A 27627-nucleotide genomic window follows, 5' to 3' on the forward strand; every position below is an offset into this window, starting at 1 on the left:
GAGCCCTCTCCTGTACTCCCTGTTCACCCACGACTGCGTGGCCATGCACGCCTCCAACTCAATCATCAAGTTTGCGGATGACACTACAGTGGTAGGCTTGATTACCAACAACGACGAGACGGCCTACAGGGAGGAGGTGAGGGCCCTCGGAGTGTGGTGTCAGGAAAATAACCTCACACTCAACGTCAACAAAACAAAGGAGATGATTGTGGACTTCAGGAAACAGCAGAGGGAGCACCCCCCTATCCACATCGACGGGTCAGTAGTGGAGAAGGTGGAAAGTTTTAAGTTCCTCGGTGTACACATCACGGACAAACTGAATTGGTCCACCCACACAGACAGCGTTGTGAAGAAGGCGCAGCAGCGCCTCTTCAACCTCAGGAGGCTGAAGAAATTCGGCTTGTCACCAAAAGCACTCACAAACTTCTACAGATGCACAATCGAGAGCATCCTGTCGGGCTGTATCACCGCCTGGTACGGCAACTGCTCCGCCCACAACCGCAAGGCTCTCCAGAGGGTAGTGAGGTCTGCAGAACGCATCACCGGGGGCAAACTACCTGCCCTCCAGGACACCTACACCACCCGATGTCACAGGAAGGCCATAAAGATCATCAAGGACAACAACCACCCAAGCCACTGCCTGTTCACACCGCTATCATCCAGAAGGCGAGGTCAGTACAGGTGCATCAAAGCAGGGACCGAGAGACTGAAAAACAGCTTCTATCTCAAGTCCATCAGACTGTTAAACAGCCACCACTAACATTTAGCGGCCGCTGCCAACATACTGACTCAACTCCAGCCACTTTAAAAATGGGAATTGACGGAAATTATGTAAAAATGTACCACTAGCCACTTTAAACAATGCCACTTAATATAATGTTTACATACCCTACATTACCCATCTCATATGTATATGTATATACTGTACTCTATATCATCTACTGCATCTTGCCATCTTTATGTAATACATGTACCACTAGCCACTTTAAACTATGCCACTTTATGTTTACATACCCTACATTACTCATCTCATATGTATATACCGTACTCTATACCATCTACTGCATCTTGCCTATGCCGTTCTGTACCATCACTCATTCATATATCTTTATGTACATATTCTTTATCCCTTTACACTTGCGTGTATAAGGTAGTAGTTGTGGAATTGTTAGGTTAGATTACTTGTTGTTATTACTGCATTGTCGGAACTAGAAGCACAAGCATTTCGCTACAATCGCATTAACATCTGCTAACCATGTGTATGTGACTAATAAAATTTGATTTGATTTGATTTGATTTGAGTAAAGGGTCTGAATACTTATGTAAATGTGATATTTCAGTTTTTTATTTTTAATACATTTGCAAAAATTTCTAAACCTGTTTTTGCTTTGACATTATGGGATATTGTGTGTAGATTGATGAGAGAAAATAAAATAATTGTATACATTTTAGAATAAGGCTGTAACGTAACAAAATGTTGAAGAAGTCAAGGGGTCTGAATACTTTCCGAATGCACTGTACATTTTTCTTCTTATAAATTAATGATATATACTAATTGATTCTTGAATAATATAACTTATAAATGCCTCATGAGCTTAGTTCAACTGTAATACCTCATCAGATTCCAAAATATATACTTGATTTACTTCAATGTTTGTAAACAATGTAAATGTAAACATACACAGTGTAGCCTCAAAAACATGGGAAGAACTATCATTTTGATATCATGGATGGTCAGTCCTTGCATCCATAGCTTTGTCTAGGAATTTGAGAGTGGTTACTATTCTCCAGGCCCATACTTCAGCTTTTTACCAAAACAGAGGAGGGGTGACAGCTTTGTTATATTTTCAACAAAGGATTCTAGCTTTAATATCCCCTTTTCTTCACTAACCCATGCTAGTTAATAATTCACACACAGGGATATTGCATTTCCACATCCATCAACCCCGTTTCTGTTACATTCACACTGGGTTTTTGATACACACCCGGTTGCACCTACCTAGTGAGAGCATTATAGATTTTCAATACATTACATAGGTTTACTGTCAAGAAATACTTTTACCCTCCTTGCAGTATAATAGTTATACTGCCAGATCTCATATTAAGATGCCATTTTGCAGTCCTTGTAATCATTTGAAATCAGGAATTTGTGCCATTTTGTATTTGCAATAACAGTGGACTTTAATTTGTGGGGGTTTTATATAATTGAATGAAAATACCAGATGTTAAATCAGTTCAGAATGTTCCACTAATAGTATAACATATTCAGGTGGTGTTTGTCAACTTTGCGTTAAACCAACTATTTGAAAATGACTGTTTATTTTGTAACACATGCAATACAGCATGTATTAGGATAAAATGAACATGATCATTTTCATAAACATGGAGGACCACACATGATTTCTAAAATGCGCTGCCGACATGGTTCAGAGCTGTTCTGTAATTGTTGGCCACAAATGGTGTGAACTGCTTCTCTCCGAATCTTATGGACAATATACACTGAGTATACTAAACATTAGGAACATCTTCCTAATATTGAGTTGCACCCCCTCGTTTGCCCTCAGAACAGATTCAATTTGACGGGGGATGGACTCTACAAGGTGTCGAAGGCGTTCCACAGGGATGCTGGCCCATGTTCACTCCAATGCTTCCCACAGTTGTGTCAAGTTGGCTGGATGTCCTCTGGGTGGTGGACTGTTGGGCGTGGAAAAACCAAGCAGCATTGCAGTTCTTGACACAAACCGGTGCGCCTGGCACTTACTACCATGCCCTGTTCAAAGGCACTGAAATATTTTGTCTTGCCCATTTACCCTCTGAATGGCACACATACACAATCCATGTCTCAATTGTCTCATGGCTTTAAAAATCCTTCTTTAACCTGTCTCCTCCCATTCATCTACACTGATTGACATCAGTAACAGATCGTAGCTTTCACCTGGATTTACCTGGTCAGTCTATGTCATGAAAAGAGCAGGTGTCCTTAATGTTCTGTATACTCAGTGTAAGTGCAAATCATCAATCAATGTGGATTGTCTATCATGCTTGGACTGCTCTGAATATGCAGTTTTACATGTTGGCCACTAGAGAGCTGCAAGAATCCATCCATTTCATATCAGGTGGCAAACTCAAAATTAACATAAATGTATTTGGGACTGTGGCAGTGTGAATGATTTGTACCATACTGTCTTTCATTAACTTATTCTTGGAATAACATCCAATAAAAGTGATTTTAAAGAAAAAGCTGAACTTTAGTAAAGTATTTGCAATATGCCTACATTAAGTTGCAACCTGCCTATGAAGACATAACTGGAATTCTAAGATCATTGTTGTAGCCTGTGAAAGTTACACCACAGCAGACCCTTTCAAGTCGTGCTTTGAAAAAAGAGCATTCAAGATACTGTCTGATCAAAGTTCAAATAAATTCTTTATAAATGAGTGTTTTTTTCTTCTCGGGGATTGTTTTAGTCCCTTTTGCAATACTCATCCCTTCCTTTAGTCTATGCATTCCTAATGTTTGTGCTGCTATTATACATGCATTATGGGGGACTTTACGTCCCTCCTGATATACATCTCATCACCGAGTAGAACAACGGACAGTATATGACAGTGATATAGCATTCCGATTCCTCTTTCACTGGATCAATGAAACAATCAGCTCATCTTCAAATCAATTATATCCTAAAAGTTATTTGTCAAAGATTACTGTTTGTGTCATCAAAGTTTGAAAGGAAGCTTTGTTATTCAGACACCATGAAGAGGACGCCTCCGAAGTAAAGCTTAATTTTGGTAAACTTTAATGTGAGAGAGACTAAGAGTGATCAATACTATATCAGCAATCATTTCACAAAATATTCCTTTTTGAAAATGCTGACAATTATTCCTAACATCTGCAGAATGTTGATTCCCTCAATCCCACTTGTGGAGAATTCTTAGAAATCACCAAATGGGCTATTTGTCTCCCTCCTTTGATTATCCTATCTGCAAAACACAGAGCATCAATCAAAATTATAATCTTCTTAAAACATATATTTTTTATGTATTTCTCAAAGACAGACAAGTTCGCATTTTGGTTCAGAAAGCATTTTATAGTATTTTGTCAGTGCATTGAAATACTCGTTACAAATCCAATGCAGGTTACGACGGTATTTATTTTACTTCTCCAAGGAGCATACATAGCTACACAACAAATATACTTAGTCTTGTCATTCAAATTTCAGACTCAAAGAGAATCTGCTCTATATGTAAAGGGTTGCTCTGTAGTATGCTCTCCCTAAACTATGAGATCACAGAGCCTTTGAATTTTAGTGGGGATGTCTTTGTCCTTGGATTTTGGAACTTTCTCTCTTCCTCAGCCTCCCAGAGAGAGCACTTCACCTCAAGAAACCTAATCCATTATGACTTATCCCATCTTCTAATGTACATCATTATAGGTTACTGTATTCAATGTGTGTGTGTGTGTGTGTGTGTGTGTGTGTGTGTGTGTGTGTGTGTGTGTGTGTGCGCGTGCGTGCGTGATTCTGCTGATCATATTGTTTAGATTGGTTGTCACCACATTCTAATCCAACAAGTAGAAGCTCACAACAAATCCATTGATTAGTATTCATAGTCATACCCAAATAAGATGAGCAGGCTTGAGGGAACATCTACATAATAACATATTTTCACATTTCCTTCCTATGGATTAACAAAACAACCATACGTGTGCAGTATTTGGCCAGCATGTCCCAAGTATTTATGATTTTCACAAATAGAATGGAGATTGACGTTGAATTCTTGTGCCTTTTGTTGGAAGTCTATTGTGACAACTGTAATGGGTAAATGATGTTGTGTAGATACAGTTTTTCTCAATCATGTACAAGCAATTTTGGGGTCTGTGTTGAAACATAGCGGTAGCAGAACAGCAATGATCAAAAGCTCAAATACATTTCTTGCCTTAGTACCTAATTTGCAAATCTTATACCTTTTACAAAACGTTAAATACAAATGTCATCAGTGAATACCATCAGTGAATACAAAACACGTTTAAGTGTTTTGTTCACAAAATATTAACACATTGTTTCAATCAGAAGAGAAATGTGTGTAACTGTGTTCACTGTTTCCGGCAATCTGTAAATACTACTGCACGACATGCTAATTCACAACATCAGTGTCATACCATGTACAATATATGGAAAGATCTCTAGGCAATGGGGACCGTCTAATTGTTCAGATTTTTTCAATATTGCGGACATGCAGAAATGCAGAGAATGAAGTTGGGTTGCTTCTAAGTAACTTTGGTTTACTCCTAAGGCTTGGATTCAATCAGATCGAGTTAACCTGCTATAGCCCCATGGCAAAATGTGAACAAAAGCATGAGATGAGTTATAAAAAAGCAAATGTTTTTCCCTGTCCCATGGCAAAAACTGTAGAATTAGAGGAAATTTGCTTTAAAACGGCAATATTTTCTCTTAGCCTCATGACAAAATGTGTAGCCGGGGGTCAGTGCCCCGGCCCTAAATACGGTAGTCTGGCTCTGGCAATAGTTGACACTCGCATTGTTGATGTTTTGGCGGTGTCGGAGGTGTCAAATCGGTGAGCAGCTGCTCTTGATCATTGTCACGAAGTCACACCCATCTCACTTGCTTTAGAAGTTCAAAACAATAAAGTTTAGGCTATATTGACAAAATAATGATGATTTCTATCAGCCTAATCGAGGTGTAGATTACAGTACATCTCACATTCCAGTGTTAAAACTTGTGAACAAGGTTGCATGAGATTTCTCTGAATGTGACTCTAGTGCAGCCAATGTCAATGTCCGCTTTAGGTATAATGCCAGGAGCCTCTTCTGGATGTGACAGCTCTAACGCAGTTCCACCGTCGTCATCGCCAAAACAACCACTATGTGCATGTCGGCTAAAGCGGATCTGATTGAATAGAGCCCCGAGTCATTGTTTTTGATATTGTGACCTTCCATTATAAAGCTTTGTGGATTGAGGCCAATACATTCATATAAGTTGTTTCTTCATTGCATTCACCTTTCCTTATTTATATTGTGGATTGTGTTTCGGTGCACCGATGAAAGCTGTTGATACATTTTTCATAAGGGAATATCTGAAAAGTCTGAAATGTCAAAGTGGAAATTACAAACTTTAGAAGCCTTTTTAAACCTTAAATACATGACACATTTTAAGTGTCCTGCATTATAGGAAAGTTATCCTGCAACAGAGTAATCAAATAAAAATCCTACATATGTATAATATAGTTTGATGAATTTATTTATGTTTTGAGAAGACAATTGCATTTTGAAAACACTTTTACTGTTTTGCAAAAGGTCTCGTGGACTCTGTTTTGAAAAATCGACAACATTGTTCCAATAAATGCTTGTAGGATTGAGAAAAACTGTAATATCAGGAATGCCTTGAGGTGTTTGATTAGTGTAAGACGTCTCTTGCTTTACATACATTCAACCGAATTCCAGACTGGCCATGCAGTTCTCACCTGCCACACATGTGTTGTCAAAATATGTATAGTATAATAAATAGAATACTAATGACAAGACAAGGACACAACACATGCATAGCCTAAGATATGGCATTTCATTCATATAAAACAGGTGCATTGTGTTGCCTATCTTCACCCAACTGCTTGCTTCCAAATGAGACATTTTCAGCACCATGGACAGCGGGGGAGGGAGGAAAATTTTCGGTGTTGCCTATTACAACATCGTATTATCATAACAGTGTAGAGATTTGTTGTTTGCGAATAGTCTGTCCTGTGATATGACCAATCATGTTTCAGAGGGGCGGGAATCACCACGCAGTCCCTCTGTAGCTAAGGTGGGTGGTTCTTCAGGAGGGAGTCGCGATTGAGCGGGATTTGGGGAGATGTGTTTATAGCTCTGAATTCCTTTCAGTTCTCAGTCAAGAAATTGGAGAGATTCCTTAAGGCTTTTCTTGCGGTACTTATAAAGACAATTACCAAGTGGAAGAGAGACGCGCATTCCGAAGCACATCACTTTTGTCGTCTCACCTGCACAACCGGTGAACAGGAGAGGCACTTGCCATGGATCAGGAGAAATACTTACCGGAGCTGATGGCCGAAAAAGATACGCTGGACTCCTCGTTTGTTCATGCGATGCGTCTGCTTGCCGAAGGTAACGTGACATTATGTTGGCTGGTTCTGAATGTCAATTATCAATCATTGTATTGTAGATGATTTCACGGGTTTTGTCTACTAGTCCATTGTGTTCACAGGCATCAGCCACACTGTATTTTTGGAGATGAAGGGGTGGATACCTGTACTGATTAGCTACTGCTTATTTGTTCAGCACAAGATTGTAAATAGTGGATTTATCGGTTCTAATGAATCAGACGAATGTAACCCAAGGTTGTGTTAAAATTCATTAGGTAGCCAAGCTATTATAACTTATTTATTCAAAGGTTCCTCATCGGTGTTGGCAGTGCCATCTGAGAGAGAATACAGAACATTTTACTGGATTTGTAAGGGAGACAGATCATCAGAGAAACTTTCCCCAAGTTAAATTCAATGTCGACCTCAATTCCGTCTTACTAAATAGTACAAATTTTTCCCGAATAAATGAAAGCTTGTCACTTCAAGTCAGACTATCGTCACAGACGCTCAGATGAAGATAAGACACACACACACACATACACATACGCACGCACACGCACACAAACAATTTTTGAATAGAGACTTGGCTGTTTGAATGGCAGGTCGGGTTAAGTGTTCTTACACTTTTAAAAAGGGGTGAGGGGTGTGTTCCTACAGAAAATTTGACCTTGGTGATTCCTTTGTAGTGGGGCTTTGCCATCCTATACATTCCCATCCCTGAGAAGTAGCCTAACTATTGCCCCCAATGGGCCAATCCATAGAAGCAGAGATTTTATGGTTCAGTGGTGCTGATGGGTGACTTTGGCATCAGGAGATCTTCAGGACTGTATTTTACAGAGTGGTTTTGACCTCAGTGAAATATAAAATGTGACGTGTTCCAAAACGTTTCACATGTGAAAACATGGTTTTGAATCCTTCACATGAGATATTTCACATTTGCACACTGATTTTCACATGATTTTACATTCTACCCAATGCTTTGAACTCATTGAGAAACGCCAATTGGCTAATGGCCAACAAGCTGTGTCAACCATTAACTTAAAGTACAGCTATCATGCTTGTAAACAAAATATAGAGTTCAAAAACCATAAAAATAGATAGATTTTTATATATAATGTTTTGTTGTTACATTTGACTGCCGAAAATTGCTGTTATCAAGGTCATTTCCTTAGTAGGTGATCAGCATGTGGGAGAGGTCAGCATGTGGGAGAAGTTCCCACTATTACTTGATAACTAACATAGCATTAGATACACTCATTACTGCGCTTTGAAATGTAGGTGGGAGCAATGTGCTGGCAGTGGCTCATTAGCATATTTGGGGGTTTGGTCTAAAATATATTATATTTGTTCCAACCCTCAGTAGATGTGTTGAATCAGTTTAAGTGGTTTTATCGTTATGTTGATGAAGTTTGAGCACTTCTTGTGACACTGTTGGTTTTGCAATCTTTGTAAGAACATGTGATGCTCAAGCGCTGCGCAGTTAAGTGTGTACTGTGCATTTTCAACAAGCTTAATGGCAGCTGGTTCACAGGAAGTTCATAGTTATAAGTCGGTTATTGTAAAATTCACAGTATCTTATTGTAGCTAGTCCATCACTCACTGACTTGACGGTTTGGTAGGTAAGGGAGCATTACAGTTACATGGTGATTAGCAATACATTTAATATCATATGGCTCTTTGGTATCACATGGACTTATGTCAGCCTTTAACAAGGTGGCAGAACTGACAGTGTACAAAATGTATGTTTATGAATACCCCAGAACACATTTTTTATTTATTTTATTTTTTATTTTACCGTTATTTTACCAGGTAAGTTGACTGAGAACACATTCTCATTTGCAGCAACGACCTGGGGAATAGTTACAGGGGAGAGGAGGGGGATGAATGAGCCAATTGTAAACTGGGGATTATTAGGTGACCATGATGGTTGAGGGCCAGATTGGGAATTTTTTAACATTAACTGGAATGACATTCCCTTTCATGGGAGACCAAAAGATAGGCTGCCACTGTTTCTGCCAATCAGCAAGTGATGTGCATGTTGTCAGGTGTCACGCCCTGAGCTTAGAGATCCTTGTTATTCTCGATGTTTGGTTAGGTCAGGGTGTGATTTGGGTGGGCATTCTATGTTCTCTATTTCTTTGTGTTTGGCTGAGTGTGGTTCCCAATCAGAGGCAGCTGTCTTTCATTGTCTCTGATTGGGGATCATACTTAGGCAGCCCTTTTTCCCTCCTTCAGTGTGGGATCTTGTCTTTGTTTGAGTGCATGTAGTTTGCACAACGAAGCTTTTCGTTCGTTGTATTGTTTTTCTTGGTGGAACATTTAAATAAAAGAATGTACGCCTACCACGCTGCACCTTGGTCTCCTTCCTACGACAAACGTAACAGAAGATCCCACCACCAACGGACCAAGCAGCGTGGTCAGGAGGACTGGACCTGGCAGGAAATCCTGGATGGAGCAGGACCCTGGACAAGGGCTGGGGAGTATCGCCGTCCGAAGGAGGAAATAGAGGCAGCGAAAGCGGAACGGCGACATTACGAGGAGTTAGCTCAACGTAGCAAGCACGAGAGGCAGCCCCCCTATTCTTTGTGGGGGCTGGTGGGAGATTGGTGGAGTCAGGGTTCAGACCTGAGCCAACTCCCCGTGCTTACCATGGGGAGCGTGTGACTGGTCAGGCACCGTATTATGCGGTGATGTGCACAGTGAGCAGCCACAGCCCGGTGCGCTCTGTGCAAGCTCCCCGCAGTTGCCGTGCTAGAGTGGGCATTCAGCCAGGACGGATTGTGCCGGCTCAACGCTCATGGCCTACGGTGCGTCTCTTCGGCCCAGGATATCTTGCGCCAGCTTTACGGACGGTATCCCCAGTTTGCCAGCACAGCCCAGTGCGGCCTGTTCCAGCTCCCCGCACTTGCCCTGCTACAGGGGGGATTCAGCCAGGACGGGTTGTGCCAGCTTTGTGCTCCAGACCGCCAGTGCGCCTCCACGGCCCAACATATCCTGCGCCGGCTCTACGCACTATGCCTCCAGTGCTCCGTCATAGCCTAGTGCGTCCCGTGCCAGCTCTCCACACTCACCGAGCTAAAGTGAGTATCCAACCAGGATGTGTTGTGGCAGCTCCACTCACTAGGCTGCCAGTACGTCTCCTCAGTCTGGTGAGACCTGTTCCGGCTCCACGTACGAAGCCTCCAGCGACGGTCCCCAGTCCGGAGCCTCCAGCGGGGGTTCCCAGTTCAGAGCCTTCGGCGATGATCCACGGTCCGGTTCCTCCAGCAAAGATTCACGGTCCGGTGTCTCCGGCAACGATCCACGGTCCGGTTCCACAGAAGCGGAGGGATCAGCGTAGGGAGCGGGGGATACGCCCCGAACCGGAGCCGCCACCGAGATTAGATGCCCACCCGGACCCTCCCCTATAGGTTTAGGTTTGCGGCCGGAGTCGGTACCTTTGGGGGGGGGGGGGGTACTGTCATTCCCTGACCTTAGAGATCCTTGCTATTCTCTATATTTGGTTAGGTCAGGGTGTGATTTGGGTAGGTATTCTATGTTTCTTTGTGTTTGGCCGAGTGTGGTTCCCAATCAGAGGCAGCTGTCTTTCATTGTACTTAGGCAGCCCTTTTTCCCTCCTTCAGTGTGGGATCTTGTCTTTGTTTGAGTGCATGTAGTTTGCACGACAAAGCTTTTCGTTCGTTGTATTGTTTATTGTTTTTCTTGGTGGAACATTTAAATAAAATAATGTACGTGTCACGCCCTGACCATAGATTGCTTTGTATGTTTCTATGTTTTGTTTGGTCAGGGTGTGATGTGGGTGGGCATTCTATGTTGTATGTCTAGGTTGTCTGTTTCTATGTGTTTGGCCAAGTATGGTTCTCAATCAGAGGCAGGTGTCAGTCATTGTCTCTGATTGGGAGCCATATTAAGGTAGCCTGTTTTTCATTGTGTTTTGTGGGTGATTATTTTCTGTTCAGTGTTTTTAGTATTCACCGTTCAGGACTGTTTCGTTTTGTTCTCGTTATTTTGTTTTGTGTTCATGATAATAAATTATCAATATGGACACTTACCACGCTGCGCATTGGTCCTCCTCTTCTCATTCCAACGACGAGTGTGACAGTACGCCTACCACGCTGCACATTGGTCCTCCTCTTCTCATTCCAACGACGAGTGTGACAGTACGCCTACCACGCTGCACATTGGTCCTCCTCTTCTCATTCCAACGACGAGTGTGACAGTACGCCTACCACGCTGCACATTGGTCTCCTTCCGACAACAAACGTTACATCAGGAGAAACGTCAGTAAGTTATTGTGACTTTTACAGTAACTTACTGACAAGAGGTTTCCAGTTAAGAAATATCAAATTCACAGTAACAGCTGCCGTTACTGGAAACAACACAATAGTCTCTTTACAGTGCAGTTCATTACTGACACATTCTCTGACCAAGGAGGTACTCAACTTGCATTGGCATAACCATCAAACACTTAAACTGATACAACACTTCCACTGATGGTTGACATGTATATTTGACCATGCCCCCAAACATGCTAATGAGACCCAACCAGTACATTGCCCCCACCTTTAATTGAAAGTGCAGTGATGATCGTACCTTACAGTATATTCAAAATATTGGGTAGAAAAATCTCCCATACCTACAAGGTACCAAACTGTACCATTTGAGTGTATATGTGTACCTGTGAAGTGTACCTTTGACCTTTTTGTAACCCAGTGTACAACAATGTACCCTAACCATACCCTTATTTTAGCAAAGTGCTGAAATGCAGTCTTGCCAATAAGTCTGTGGCCATATCTCTTTCACACTCAAAGATCTGGTGGTGTAGTTTCACTTTAGCAGGACATTTCAGTTTGCTAGTGACCAAGAGGTTATTAATTCAAATTCAATTTAAGGATGAGTCCCAATTGTGTTTAAAGTACAAGATGTTACAGTAATTGACAGAAGAATACAGCAGCATACTGTCATTTTAAAGAAATTACAGCTTCAAGACGTTGTATATGTTTACTTTATTTTTATTGCAACTTTAGGCAAAGTGCAGAAATGTATTATTGGCAATAAATATATAGCCAATCTCCATTATGCCCATAGACCTGGTGCCTCAGCAGGAACTTCAGGAAGCTAGCAACCAAGAGGGAGTTCAAATCCCAAGTGAGGGTTAGTCCCAAATAATCAGCATACTGTCCTTTAACATTAACACCATTTCATGTATTTTCACAGCAACTTGATGAAAACCTCCAGGGGACCATGACACAACATTCTGAGAATATCCTAAAAACATATTTGGGGATGTCCATGGAACTAACATTGAACTAGACAAAACCTGCAGGGGGACCATGATCCTTTAAATTGAATTTATGTCAATTAAATGACATTTGACATCTGGGCTTTCACATGTGCTCAAATGTTGTCACGTGTTGAAATGTTGCATCCCAGTGTTGTAACATTTATTTCAAATTCATTTAACATGGGATCATTTTATCACATGTGGCTTCACATGTGATCACGTGAGATTCATGTGGTTTTACCGTAAGAGTCAGCTTGTTCAGCAATTTAATAAGACAAAAAGAGTTGTAATTCAGAAGCCGACAGCTAGACCTCTAAGCCATGTGTCAATACTGTCTTTAAAAAAGATATGCCTCCATTACCCTTGGTACAAACGTGCTATTGCCTCCACTGCTACCACTACTGTACCAGCAAGCTGCCATTGCTGCTATAACTGTAGGCTATGCAGCTTATACCACAGCTGCCAGTGCTACTGAAATGATACCAATGATAGCACTCTACTACTTCAGTTACAGTGCTTTCTGAAAGTATTCAGACCCCTTCCCTTTTTTCTACATTTTGTTATGTTACAACCTTATTCTAAAATTGATTAAATACATTTTTTCCTCATCAATCTACACACAAGACCACACAATGACAAAACAAGAAAGGTTTTATAAAAACAGAAATACCTTATTTACATCAGTATTCAGACTTATTTACTATGAGACTCAAAATTGAGCTCAGGTGCATCCTGTTTCCATTGATCATCCTTGAGATGTTTCTACAACTTCATTGGAGTCCACCTGTGGTAAATGAATTTGATTGGACATGATTTGGAAAGCACACATCTGTCTATATAAGGTCCCACAGTTGACAATGCATGTCAGAGCAGAAACAAAGCCATGAGGTTGAAGGAATTGTCCACAGATATGGGGAAGGGTACCCCAAAAAATTCTGCAGTATTGAAGGTCCCCAAGAACACAGTGGCCTCCATCGTTCTTAAATGGAAGAAGTTTGGAACCACCAAGACTCTTCTTAGAGCTGGCCGCCCGGCCAAACTGAGCAATCGGGGGAGAAGGGCCTTGGTCAGGGATTTGACCAAGAACCAGATGGTCACTCTGACAGAGCTCCAGAGTTCCTCTGTGGAGATGGGAGAATCTTTCAGAAGGACAACCATCTCTGCAGCACTCCACCAATCAGGCCTTTATGGTAGAGTGGCCAGACGGAAGCCACTCATCAAATCAAATCAAATTTTATTGGTTACATACACATGGTTAGCAGATGTTATTACGAGTGTAGAGAAATGCTTATGAGTCTAGATCTGACAGTGTAGCAGTATCTAACTGTTAATATCTAACAATTCCACAACAAAACCTAATATCTAACAAATTCCACAACAAAACCTAGTACACACAATCTAGTAAAGGAATGGGATGAGAGTATATAAGTATAAAATATATGGATGAGCAGTGACAGAGCGGAAAAGATGCAGTAGATAGTAAAGAATAGATGGTGAAGGATACAGTATACAGTATATACATATGAGATGAGTAATGCGAGATAAGTAAACATTCTTAAGTGGCATTATTAAAATGACTAGTGTTCCATTTATTAAAGTGGCCAATGATATCAAGTCTGGTAGGTAGGCTGCCTCCTCTCTGTGCTAGTGGTGGCTGTTTGACAATCTGATGGCCTTAGGATGGAGGCTGTTGTTCAATCTCACTGTCCCTGCTTTGATGCACCTGCACTGACCTCACCTTCTGGATGGAAGCGGGGTGAACAGGCAGTGGCTCGAGTGGTTGTTGTCCTTGATTATCTTTTTTGCCTTCCTGTGACATCGGGTGTTGTAGGTGTCCTGGAGGGCAGCTAATTTGTCCCCAGTGATGCGTTGTGCAGACCACACGCACCACCCTCTGGATAGCCCTGCGGTGCAGTTTCCATACCAGGCGGTGATACAGCCCGACAGGATGCTCTCAATTGTGCACCTGTAAAAGTTAGTGAGGGTTTTCGGAGACAAGCCACATTTTTTCAGCCTCCTGAGGTTGAAGAGGCGCTGTTGCGCCTTCTTCACCACACTGTGTGCGTGGACCATTTCAGTTTGTCAGTGATATGTACACCGAGGAACTTAAAACTTTCCACCTTCTCCACTGCCGTCCCATCGATGTGGATATGGGGGTGCTCCCTTTGCTGTTTCCTGAAGTACACGATCATCTCTTTTGTTTTGCTGACATTGAGTGAGAGGTTCTTTTCCCGACACCACACTCTGAGGGCCCTCACCTCCTCCCTGTAGGCTGTCTCATCGTTGTCGTAATGAAGTTGTCTGCAAACTTGATGACTGAGTTGGCCACGCAGTGGTGGGTGAACAGGGAGTACAGGAGAGGGCTGAAAACGCACCCTTGTGAGGCCCCAGTGTTGAGGATCAGCGGAGTGGAGATGTTGTTTTCTACCTTCACCACCTGGGGTCGGCCCCGTCAGGAAGTCCAGGACACAGTTGCACAGGGCGGGGTCCACACCAGGACAACAACCCTAAGCACACAGCCAAGACAACACAGGAGTGGCTTCGGGACAGGTCTCTGAATGTCCTTGAGTGGCCCAGCCAGAGCCCGGACTTGAACCCAATCTAATATCTCTAGAGAGACCTGAAAATAGCTCTGCAGCGACGCTCCCCATCCAACCTGACAGAGCTTGAAAGGGTCTGCAGAGAAGAATGCTCCCAAACTACCCAAATACAGGTGTTCCAAGCTTGTAGTGTCCTACCTAATGAAGACTCAAGGCTGTAATTGCTGCCAAAGGAGCTTCAACAAAGTACTTAGTAAAGGGTCTGAATACTTGTAAATGTGATATTATTTAATCAATTTTAGAATAATGCTGTAATGTATCAAAATGTGGAAAAAGTCAAGGGGTCTGAATACATTCCTAAAGCACTGTATATGTTTTGCTTACATAATGTATGTATTATGAGTATAAGTTAATGTAAATCATTGCATATAAAAATCAGAATAGCCTATTGGGATTTTAAGATTAGACCAGCTATTACTAATGTCTGAAGGGGAGAAAATAGTCCATATGTGTGTAAATTGCTCCTTCCCATTAACTTTTAGAAATAATTAGCAGGTGATAATCTACTGAGTTGATCAGGATATCTCTTCCCACATTGCGTTTATGTAAGGCATTCCACAAAGGTTCTAATCAGTAATTTGCATGGAGACACCAGTGAAATTAATTTAATTGGCAGTGGACATTTGTCTTAAGGAGCCACTGCATGCGATAAGAGTGTATCACATCATAAGATTTTTAAAGATTTACTCACAGGGATGTAGACATGTAGGGCTATTTGCTGATGGAGTTGCACAGAGCACCTTAAAGGGGCTGTGCGTATTTGTTTTGTTGTGCTTGTCAGGAAGTGGTAAATACTAGTGTCCTACAGATGAGATGGGAAGTCCCAGAGACAAAAAGCTATTGGTTACCTGCGATGTGAGACTGCCTTTCACCTGGATTAATTCTGTATCAATGCTCACCAGTATTCTTCAGTATAGTCATAGATCTTGTGTGGTGTGCTTCTATCTGTAATGCACTCACCTTGAGAGAGCCAGTGTGCACATTCAATTTCACCTTCTTAGACAAGAGGTAGCCTACCTCTCACTGAAGCAAGTGTTTCTATGTGCTTAGCAGATGACATGGGGAATGTGCTTAGCAGAGGACCTGGGGAATGTGCTTAGCAGAGGACCTGGGGAATGTGCTTAGCAGAGGACCTGGGGAATGTGCTTAGCAGAGGACCTGGGGAATGTGCTTAGCAGAGGACCTGGGGAATGTGCTTAGCAGAGGACCTGGGGATGGTGTGATGAGTTATAGTGTATTCAGTGCATTTATAGTGGTTGGCTGGCCTGTGGCATTCAACCCTCTGTGCCCCCATAGATGATGCCAAACATAGTGAACCTCAATGGCTTCAGGTGTATTATAAACTGGAGTGGTTCGATCCCTGAATGCTGATTGGCTGAAAGCTGTGGTATAAGCAATAAGGCACAAGTGGGTGTGGTATATGGCCAATATACCATGGCTAAGGGCTGTTCTTATGCACAACGCAACATGGAGTGCCTGGATAAACACCTTAGCCGTGCTATATTGGCCATATACCACAAACCCCAGAGGTGCCTTATTGCTATTATAAACTGGTTACAAATGTAATTAGAACAGGAAAAATAAATGTTTTGTCATACCCATGGTATACAGTCCCATATAACATGAGTTTCAGACAATAAGTATTCAGGTACTCTATAGGCCACATACCACCCCCACTCGGGCCTTATTGCTTAAATATAGGATAGGATAGGAAAGTAATGATATGAATAACACTGTGGTGGTCAAAATTGGAGCTTGCTGTGGCTCACGGCATGTGCATTTATATGAATAAAAAATTGCAGAGTTAGCTTTCATTATTGCACATTATCGTGTACTGTGCATAGTACTACACTATTATATATGTTGGAAGTTATATTCATCATGCTAGGAGATACCGTTCCCTCTAGTTTGGTGGTCAATGTGTCAAAGAGGTGTTAAGAGGTATCATGGAATTATACACTGAGTATACCAAACATTAGGAACACCTTCCTAATATTGAGTTGCACTTCCTACCTTTTGCCCTCAGAACAGCCTCAAATGCCGGGGCATGGACTCTACAAAGTGTCAAAAGCATTCCACGGATTCTGGCCCATGTTGACTCCAATGTTTCCCACAGTTGTATCAAGTTTGCTGGATGTCATTTTGGGTGGTGGAACATTCTTGATACACAAGAGAAACTGTTGAGTGTGAAAAACCCAGCAGCATTGCAGTTCTTGACACAAACCGGTGCGCCTGGCACCTACTACCAATGTTCCCTCAAATATTTTCCACCGCTGAGCGCAAACTTGAACATTGTGAAAATTCTGTGCAACTTCCAACGCGCGTTTACTGTGAACACTGAGGCTGTACCCACAAGTTACAGTTTTAACAGTGACCATGTAGGCTACTGTGGCTATTTGATCACAATGTAGGCCTACCAGAGTGGTCTTCCATCAAAAACAACGGAGAAAATGCATCCCATAACATTTTAACACATAAATAAATAGCTGTTCTATCAGTCAGCCTGCAATAGCAGTCAATGTGTGGTGTTCAATGTAGATCTACATTCCATGAGACTAGAAAAAAAACATACAGGGCTTGACATTAGATGTTTGTCCACTTGTCCTTCAGACAAGGAGGTGGATGAAAATGCTGTTGTGTTGTTTGATGCAAGAAACCACTTATATAAAAATCATTATTATTGTCATAAGATTATTACAAAGAATCATACAAATTATGCTACCCTCTGCCTATTGGCTACTTAGCTTGTTCAAGCCTGTCTCAAAATAAAACACTGCCCCTTTAAGACAAAAAAAAGCGCTTTACCTGACTTGCCTTTCAAAGATGTTGAGAAATGTATACATTTTGTGCTCTTGTAGGACGCAATCACTCCCCAATTACTGACTACAAATTATCTATAACTGGGCTAATAAATTATCTATAACTAACTAGCAAAGATATGAACAAAATGTGCACATGTGGCTACATGCAGCTCTCGCTTTGATCTCAAAACAAATGCATCTACTCACGACCGCTCATGCTGTAAACACAATCCAGTTCAAAGTAAATGGCACAGATCCATACATGCCAAGGGTTATGCGGTGCGATTTGTGATGGCGAAACACAAATCGCACCGCATTATTTCTGCCTCATGCACAAATTCATGTTGTTACTCCTATGAACAGAGAAAGTGAAATATTCCTTGACATTAAAAAATACCTAAGCCACTAATAATAACAAAAATGCAAGCCTATAGATACACTTTCCTACTCATTCATTACTGCTGCAGTGCTTGTTGTAGTGCTGAGTGGAAATAGGAAGAACGCAAATTTTATGGCTTATTAAAGTGTTGACAGTGCTGAGTAAGAACTTAAACATGAACTCACTCATAAAAACAGCAGCTCTTTGCTGTATTCGTTGACAGTCTCTCTAGTCATGGTTTTAAAAGTTTTGAAATCTCACAGTATAAACTTTGCTGTAGCTTTCTTTTATGCCTGCTACCTTACTGCAATCTCAGCAATCTGAATGGATGGCTATAATGCACTTGATTTGCTCTCAGGGCCCGCCGGGAAGGCAGAGTTTGTACCTTCAGACACATGAAATTTTCAAAATGGCAACAGTTCGCCTACCTGGCGCGCAACCTGAGATGAATAAAAGAAAAAAAAACAATAGGAACACAAAGCTTTATCTTTGGGATTTTTACAGAAATGTTTGGCGATTGACTAGGAATGCACTGGAGATCGACCAGTCAATCGCGATCGACAGGTTGGTGACCACTGCTGAAGAAAGTATTTTGTGTTACTCTTGCCCATTCACCCTCTGAATGGTACACATACACAATTCATTTCTCAATTGTCTCAAGGCTTTTGTCACATGCGCCGAATACAACAGGTGTAAACCTTACCTTGAGATGCTTACTTATAAGCCCTTAACCAACAATGCAGAGTTAAGAAAATATTGACTAAATAAACTAAACTGCATGTAGGTGTGGGTAAACTGACTATGCATAGATAATAAACAGCGAGTAGCAGCAGCAGCTTTAAAAAAGGGGGGAGGGGGGTCAATGCAAATTGTCCGGGTAGCCATTTGATTAACTGTTCAGCAGTCTTATGGCTTGGGGGTAGACGCTGTTAAAGAGCCTTTTGGACCTAGGCATGGCACTCCGGTACCGCTTGCCGTGCGGTAGAGGAGAAAAAAGTCTATGACTAGGGTGGCTGGAGTCTTTGACAAGTTTCTGGGCCTTCCTCTGATACCTTCTGGTATAGAGGTCCTGGATGACAGGAAGCTTGGCCCCCGTCATGTACTGGGCCGTACGCACTACCCTCTGTAGCGCCTTGCGGTCGGATACCGAGCAGTTGCAATACCAGGCGGTGATGCAACCAGTCAGGATGCTCTCGATGGTGCAGCTGTAGAACTTTTTGAGGATCTGAGGACCCATGCCAAATCTTTTCAGTGTCCTGAAGGGGAATAGGCATTGTCGTACCCGCTTCACGACTGTCTTGGTTTGTTTGGACCATGATAGTTTGTTGGTGATGTGGACACCAAGGAACTTGAAGCTCTACTACAGCCCTGTCGATGTGAATGGGGGCGTGCTCGGTCCTCCTTTTCCTGTAGTCCACAATCATCTCCTTTGTCTTGATCATGTTGAGGGAGAGGTTGTTGTCCTGGCAGTCTCTGACCTTCTCCCTATTGGCTGTGTCATCGTTGTCAGTGAATAGGTCTATAACCGTTGTGTCATCTGCAAACTTAATGATGGTGTTGAAGTTGTGCATGGCCACGCAGTCACGGGTGAACAGGGAGTACAGTGTTGAGGATCAGCATGGCATATGTGTTGTTGCTTACCCTTACCACCTGGGGGCGGCCCGTCAGGAAGTCCAGGATCCAGTTGCAGAGGGAGGTGTTTGGTCCTTAGCTTAGTGATGAGCTTTGAGGGCACTATGGTGTTGAACGCTGAGCTGTAGTCAATGAACAGCATTCTCACATAGGTGTTCCTTTTTGCCAGGTGGGAAAGGGCAGTGTGGAGTGCAATAGAGATTGTGTCATCTGTGAATCTGTTGGGGTGGTATGCAAATTGGAGTGGGTCTAGGGTTTCTGGGATGATGGTGTTGATGTGAGCCATGACTAGCCTTTCAAAGCACTTCATTACTACAGACGTGAGTGCTACGAGTCGGTAGTCATTTAGGCAGGTTACCTTGGCGTTCTTGGGCACAGGCACTATGGTGGTCTGCTTGAAACATGTAGGTATTACAGACTCGGTCAGGGGCAGGTTGAAAATGTCAGTGAAGCCACTTGCCAGTTGGTTAGTGCATGCTATGAGTACACGTCCTGATAATCCATCTGGCCTTGTGAATGGTGACCTGTTTAAAGGTTTTACTCACATCGTCTACAGAGAGCTTCATCACGCAGTTGTCCGGAACAGCTGGTGCTCTCATCCATGCTTCAGTGTTTCTTACCTTGAAGCAAGCATAGAAGTTATTTAGCTCGTCTGGTAGGCTCAGGTCACTAGGCAGCTTGCGGCTGTGCTTCCCTTTGTAGTCCGTAATAGTTTGCAAGCCCTACCACATCCGACGAGCCTCAGAGCCGGAGTAGTAGGATTCAATCTTAGTCCTGTATTGAATCTTTGCCTGTTTAATGGTTCGTTGGAGGGCATTGCGTGCTTTCTTATAAAAGTCTGGGTTAGAGTCCTACTCCTGTAAAGCGGCAGCTCTACCCTTTAGATCATTGCGGATCTTGCCTTTAATCCATGGCATCTGATTGGGGTATGCACGTACAGTCTTCTTTTCATGGGCTGTGTCTCAATCCATAACATCCCCCTATATTGGCCTTCCGTATCTGCGGTGGAAGGTGGCCGAGCTACAGCGGTGTTTGTTAGACCATGAGACAGCTCAAAAATCGGTCTTCTCACGAAAATCTGTGTAGCGTCCGAACGGTTTGGCCTGCTAATGTGACGACTTTATGGAAAGATGAGACTCTCACGAAAATGATGGTGTTCTCCGTTTTGCGCTACAACCCCCATATGTGTCACGGTACTCGTCTGAAGGCAACCCATACAAATTAATGGATAAATGGAGGTAGTTTTGTGCCAACAAAAATAAGGGGTTAAATGTGTAAAAAAAAATATATATATATATATTTCCTAGATATAGGACAGACACTTAAAAACCTTATTCCTTATGATTTATTTTTTGACTGTCTTTTCTGACAATTATGAATATGTTTTTCAATGCGTTTCTATGGGCTATAGTAGTAAAAGCCTAATTCAATATTTTATCAAATTATACTTTTTTCAATATACCTAAAGAAGTCCTAAAATTCAAAATCAAATAGCTAAATTATGACCTTCTTAAAACAATTCCATGTTAGCTTAATAGAACCCCCACCCCACCCCAACAGCTTTGACTTTTAGAGCTTAACCTGTCTCCTGCCCTTCATCTACACTGATTGAAGTGGATTTAACAAGTGACATCAATAAGGGATCATAGGTTTCACCTGAATTCACCTGATCAGTCCATGTCATGGAAAGAGCAGGAGTTCTTCATGTTTTGTACACTACTGTAGTATAGTACATAGGTCTAACTATAACGAAGGCCTTATAATAACTACCACCAGGAAATGAGTCAGGATCATTCTAAAATATGTCATTATAAACAATTTGATCTTTCATGTCTCATGACATCACAGCTGTTGAGGTTTGATTATAATAGTGTGTTATAATGGCAGAGAAATAGAGAACTGCACATTCAGAAAAAACAGAGAGCGGTCTGAAGGTGATGGATATTGTTGCTAATTTTGGATGTTCATTCCTCAGGATTAGGCATATTAGTCAAAGATCATTGGCATGCTGTAATTTGAGTATAAGTAATCAGCGTTTCTAGAAGACTATTATATTATTGCAGGGGAAATGAAGGAACAGTTTACCAGAAGCCAGTAATTACAGGACAACATTTGCATCAGCTGAGGCATTAGCTGAATAATGTGCTGTAATATTATCCCCAGTCATAGTGATACCCAAGGAATAGTCAATAAAAATCTCTAATGCAAACATCATCTTTATATTAACAAACAAAGACGCATTATGGGTTTTCAACATAGACTCATGTCCTTGTACTAATATTCTGTAGTTTGTTAAAGGTCCAATGCAGCCATTTTTATCTCAATAGCAAATCATTTCTGGGCAACAATTTAGAAAAATAAACAAAGTTCTTAGCGAAGAGCAACTTCTCAAGCAAGAATTCTGCTAGAATTCTCTGGGAGTGGTCTGAGTTGGGAGGGGAAAACTGAAAACCATCTGTTATTGGCAAAGAGGTTTGAGATAATAGATGGTGGTCTCTCTCGACAGAGATCATTGCATTTTGCATTTTGCATTGCATTTTTTGCATTTTTCATGCTGTTGTGCCTCAGATTATTTGTAAACATTCGTCTTTCTGCTTTGTATGCGTTAGCCTACCTATTGTAGTAAAAGCACATATTTTTCGCATTATTCAGACACCGAACTTCAGTAGCCTCCCTCTCCTCACCTAATTAGTTGGGTGTGCGAGTTCAAGTGAGCCTAGTATGTGTGGTCTCATTGAAGCAGAGTAGGCTGCCTGCATGGGTGGAGAATCACGTAGCAGTGAACTTAAATACGAAATGTATTTAAATATGATTAGGCTATGGTTTACTACATAAAATATTGATCACCCATATTTCTCTATCTGAAAGAAATAGCTGAGACCATGGCTGGCAAGTGAGCTGTGTCACGCCTAAAATAACATTGCGGGACTGCTGTTGGGTTTTGGGACCAGTTCTAGCGTGTGGGAGTCAGACAGCCAGCAGGTGCTGCCGGGTGTGAAAAGCTGTGGGTGTGGGCGGGTGGGAGCGGGATGAAGAAATCAGTCCATGCAGACCTCTAGTTTGGAATTATCTTTCTTATTGGTTGATTAACTTATTTCCCGCCTGCTGATGTCACCAGGCAGGCCAACACTCCATCCCACCAAAACAGGCTGAAATTTCAGGCAGTCCTTTCAAACAGCTCTTATACAAAAAGGGCATTATCATAATTTTCACAATTTCACAGTATTTTTCCAACCTCATAGTGTGAATACATAAAAAACACAGGAAAATCACATTGTTGACTGTACTGGGCCTTTAAATGTAGTCTATATGTGCTGTGAAGGTTAATCACTAATGTTCCAGCGATACATTCCAGTCATTTTGTAATGCAGAATATTTTAACAATCCATACAGAATAATGATCATGTTTTGGCCAAATTCACTTTCAGGTCCATGATTGTACATAATGAATCAGCGATACCATTACAGTCACTCCCCCAAAAAACAGGGCAAAAAAAGTGGTTGGTAACTTTCAGCAAACATGTTCAAAACCCAGGCAGATCACCTGTGATACAAGTCAGTATTTGATGTCCATCCATGTCTGAGGACATTGCGAGATGACATGGAAACTGGCCACTAGGGGCAACAGTGAGCGCTCTTACCTTCAAGTAGGCTTTGGTTTTGCAAGGAGGTTGTGGACAGGTTTGTCTCTACCTCTGGTTCCAAAGATTGCATGTTCAAATCCATCAATAGAAAGTCATTTTTTATATTTTGGTTTTAAGCATATCCCAAACCTAAACTTTTACCTTAACCATTCTGAGTTAATGCCTAACCTTAAGAATTCGGAGTTAATGCCTGAACGTCTAATTATGACGTGAGACTGTGAGATCTTTTTCTCAAAATCAAGTTTGAATCCCTAAGTGGCATTGAATCCAGAGTGTGGATGGAGTAAACAGCATTGAATCCCACTATCTTAGTCAAACTTGTTTTCCTTACATTAAGTGTAACTAAATGTAATCGAAAATGTAATATACGTAATCCCCAAAAGTAATGGTTTATTATGAGAGGGCCATAAACAATAACTAGTAATACTCCAAAAAAGGTTAAAATCTCACCTTTCTGGTAGAAATAGTTATGAATTGCTGAAGTCAAGTCACTTTTGAGGACACAAGCTCAAGTACACAGTACAAATGTGATGGAAATGTGAAATATTTGATATGATGTATTTCCTATTCAACAAAGGTGTATGAATAAAGCTTGAAATTACTTCTTTATTTTCTAAATTTATAAAACAACTAACTTTAATATTTCAGCTTCCTTATAACTGTAAAATACATATTTGTATATTTTAGTGTTAGAGAAAATGTGCGTATTTTCTAAAGGTCTCTCTTGAACAAAACGTCTGCCCCGTTGCTGTGAACGTCTCACAGAACTCTAGCTTGGCTTCCTGAACTCGTTAGGACAAACAGAAAGGGGTTTTTGTTTAAAAGCTATGAATTATTTTAGATTACTGGCTATAAATCGTTACAATGTAAGGATTCCAAGCATATGCGTGGTTAGTGGCTGTGACATTTGGGTTCAGCAAGGAGTTGATGGACAGTCAGAAGAGTGAAAGAAACGGTAGGAGGGCCATCCCAGCTTCAAGTGGTGTCAGATTTCACATCTTGCTTCACACAGGCAGAAAAATACATATTCCTGTGTCCGTGAGAATCAGCACTACCACTCAATTCAAGCCATTTCGATCTATGGTGTCCACATAACGATTTATAAGCAAAAATATTGGTCGGAACTGATACCAAACCCACGCAGGTCCCCAAAACAGGGGACTTTACATTTAAATGATCTACATTATTGTCGCAATGACCATGACAAGCTTTTCTCATCTTAATCTTTTTGTATCTTTGTTCTCTGTCTCAATCCCATACTCATACTGCATAGTCCTTATGTAGAGCAAAGACTTCAAAGATATTAACTGTTCATACTACACAGTAGAATCTAGATCTCAGAGGAGCACTACACAGTATGATCCAGATCACAACGAGAGCTAGGCTTAGTGTTGTCAGAGCAGAATGTTCCCTATGATCATGTACAGGGATGTGTAATCCTGTTGAACCGGAGACCTAATTCTCCCCTGGGGTCTATGTCAGGCTCCAGTCAAACACTCCAGGGGAACTCAAGGGGCTCTGCTGTACTCAGCTCTGCCTGCTGTGGCTCATGAGTTTCATTTGCAACTGTAGGTTATATTTTCAGAGGAGGCTGGTGGGAGGGGCTATGGGAGGATGGGCTCATTGTAATGGCTGGAATGAAATCAATGGAACGGTATCAAACACATCAAACATATGGAAACCACATGTTTAACTCCGTTCCATTAATTCCATTCCAGTCATTACAATGATACCCATCCTCCAAAAGCTCCCCCCACTAGCCTCCACTGTCCCAGACATACACAGCCATCCCTGTTCTCTTAAGATGTCTTGATATGTTGAGACATAATTGAGATATCTTGTGACATTTTGAGACATAAAGAATTGAATATGAAAGCATGGTGAGGATTGGGTATGGACTCCCTTTCATTCCAGTTTCTCTTTGGCACTAGAGAGAGACCTTGAGTCACACATAATGTACCTGTAAGCAGGTAAACAATGCTAAAGGGTTGTATTTAGACTAGAGCATCCGTCCGTTATGATTTCTCCCTCAAATAAATTCAAGGTGTACAATCCCCGACCGGACTGGGAATTGGAAATTTGACCATTCGTTGTTTAGCCTGCAGAAATGGACATGGTAGTCAGCCTTACACCATGTTCCCTATCTTCTGTTCGATTAAAAAGGGTATTCCTGTGGAGAATACGTTTGGCCTTTACTTTGAACATAAAAAAGTATTTTACATTGATTCAACCCAGAATATTTGTAAATTATCTTCATGGATTGAATAAATTGTTTAGAAATGGCACACGTTTAAGGGCATTTGAGTTGGCTGCTTTTATTTTTAATCTTGCGTATTTGGCCAACCACGTATCGAGCCAGGTCATTCACTCAAAGCCCTGTTATCTGACTGTTATCCCACTGGGAGCTAGCACAAGTGTTCAGGTCTTCGGTAAGGTTACTCGTCACACAAGTGTAGTTTATCGAACCATCTCCGCTACACTTCCTTACCTGAAAATATAGTATCTGAGTAGATATTGTCCATTGACGCATGTCTCATGTTGCACATAGTGTTGCACCTATTGACGTGTATAGCCTATTGTTGAGAGGAACTGTTTTTTTCTTTAGAGCTGAATATTGGAGGTGATAGATGTTTCTGTGGCTTTCTCTTCTGCTTCATGATAATGGTTGTACCAGATATTCATCAGGCCAGGAAGACAGCTCTTAGGATGTGGTTCTGCGATGTTAAATAAATTATTCAGCCGTTATGTTAGAAGCGGCACATTGAAATCACACAGGAAATATGATCAATGATGATGACAAACTCCCTGGATGTCTATCCTACAGAAAGCAAAGAACATTATGATTGATTCACAGTTTCTTGTGTTATAAAATACATGTACTGTATGATAGGAATCTATGGGAGGTAAATGAGATAATACTGCCTCTCTAATTGTTCAGAACAGTGATATTTAGACCAAGATCCCCAAGCCAACCATAATTTCTGAAATAATTCAATACATTGATTATGCCTCAAAGTCTATCTTTATCATGCAGTCATACAGTAGAGTTGTCTATCCAATATGGCAGCGTGTCAGTCTTCATCTGTGGCTGTGTTTTTCGTCAATTTTTCATTTTTACTTTTTTATTGTGCCTCTATCTAACCCAAAATTTTAAAAAGTGTAGAGGGCAGGAATATATTTTATACATTGAAATGCTAAGGCCGATGCATTACAAAGTATGGTGGAAAATTATTTAGGGGCTAACAATGTTTTTGATCCCTTGTTGAAACACTCCTCCCAAAACCAATGTGCCTGTTCAATGTGTAAACTGATGTTTTTAAACTGTAGTGCTCTGTGTTTTATGTTGTAAATGTTTTTAAACTGTAGTGCTCTGTGTTTTATGTTGTAAATGTTTTTAAACTGTAGTGCTCTGTTTTATGTTGTAAATGTTTTTAAACTGTAGTGCTCTGTGTTTTATGTTGTAAATGTTTTTAAACTGTAGTGCACTGTGTTTTATGTTGTAAATGTTTTTAAACTGTAGTGCTCTGTGTTTTATGTTGTAAATGTTTTTAAACTGTATTGCTCCATTTCTGTCCAGGTCTCTCTTGCAAAATATATTTTTATCTCAATGAGACTAACCTGGTAAAATAAAGGTAAAATATATATATTTTTAAAAATGTAGAACATTTTATATTATCAAAATGTGAAAAGTAAATTCACAGCAAATGAAAAGCCTTAGTAGGTGGAGGAGGGGTTTGAGGATTATTTTAAAATGGTGTTTGCTGAAAGCAGTGACTGAGTATTCAGGCTGCACAATTGAGATAATTATGAATTTTGAGAGATTCTTGATCGTCTGGTAAACTAATAAACAGGAGACAACAATTCCCATTCTAATTGTCCTCTCAAAAACAATGAGAAACATAAAGTTTGAACAATCTAACTATTGTGCATCAAGGTTTGGGTTAACAAGTGCTTAAGAGTGAATATCCAACTCATGGAGCTAATTGCGATGCAGATTAGATGATTTGTCACCAACAGCTCCCTTTGCCAAATTTATGCAAGGCTGTTTAATACGCCCAGAGTGTGATCACAGCTGTAGGGGTCGTTTTTGAATTGCGGTGGAATTTGCATCACTTGCTTTTGCAACCATGAAAAACACTTTAAAATGACAAATAGTTACACGTCATACATGTTTTTG

At 41.2% G+C, this 27627-nt stretch overlaps 1 protein-coding gene across 1 annotated transcript in view; it reads left to right on the plus strand.

Annotated features, from left to right (window-relative positions):
- Positions 1–6787: 6787 nt before the first annotated feature.
- LOC129859854 (KH domain-containing, RNA-binding, signal transduction-associated protein 2-like) overlaps positions 6788–27627 on the plus strand; it is a 121836-nt gene continuing 100996 nt past the window's right edge. Inside the window, exon 1 of the mRNA XM_055930038.1 lies at positions 6788–7132. Within this exon, the coding sequence (XP_055786013.1) occupies positions 7042–7132 (91 nt within the window). The 5' untranslated portion in view covers positions 6788–7041. The remainder of the gene's footprint in view (positions 7133–27627) is intronic.

Source organism: Salvelinus fontinalis, chromosome 1 (genome assembly GCF_029448725.1).
Source record: "Salvelinus fontinalis isolate EN_2023a chromosome 1, ASM2944872v1, whole genome shotgun sequence".
NCBI classification, from domain to species: Eukaryota; Metazoa; Chordata; class Actinopteri; order Salmoniformes; family Salmonidae; genus Salvelinus; species Salvelinus fontinalis.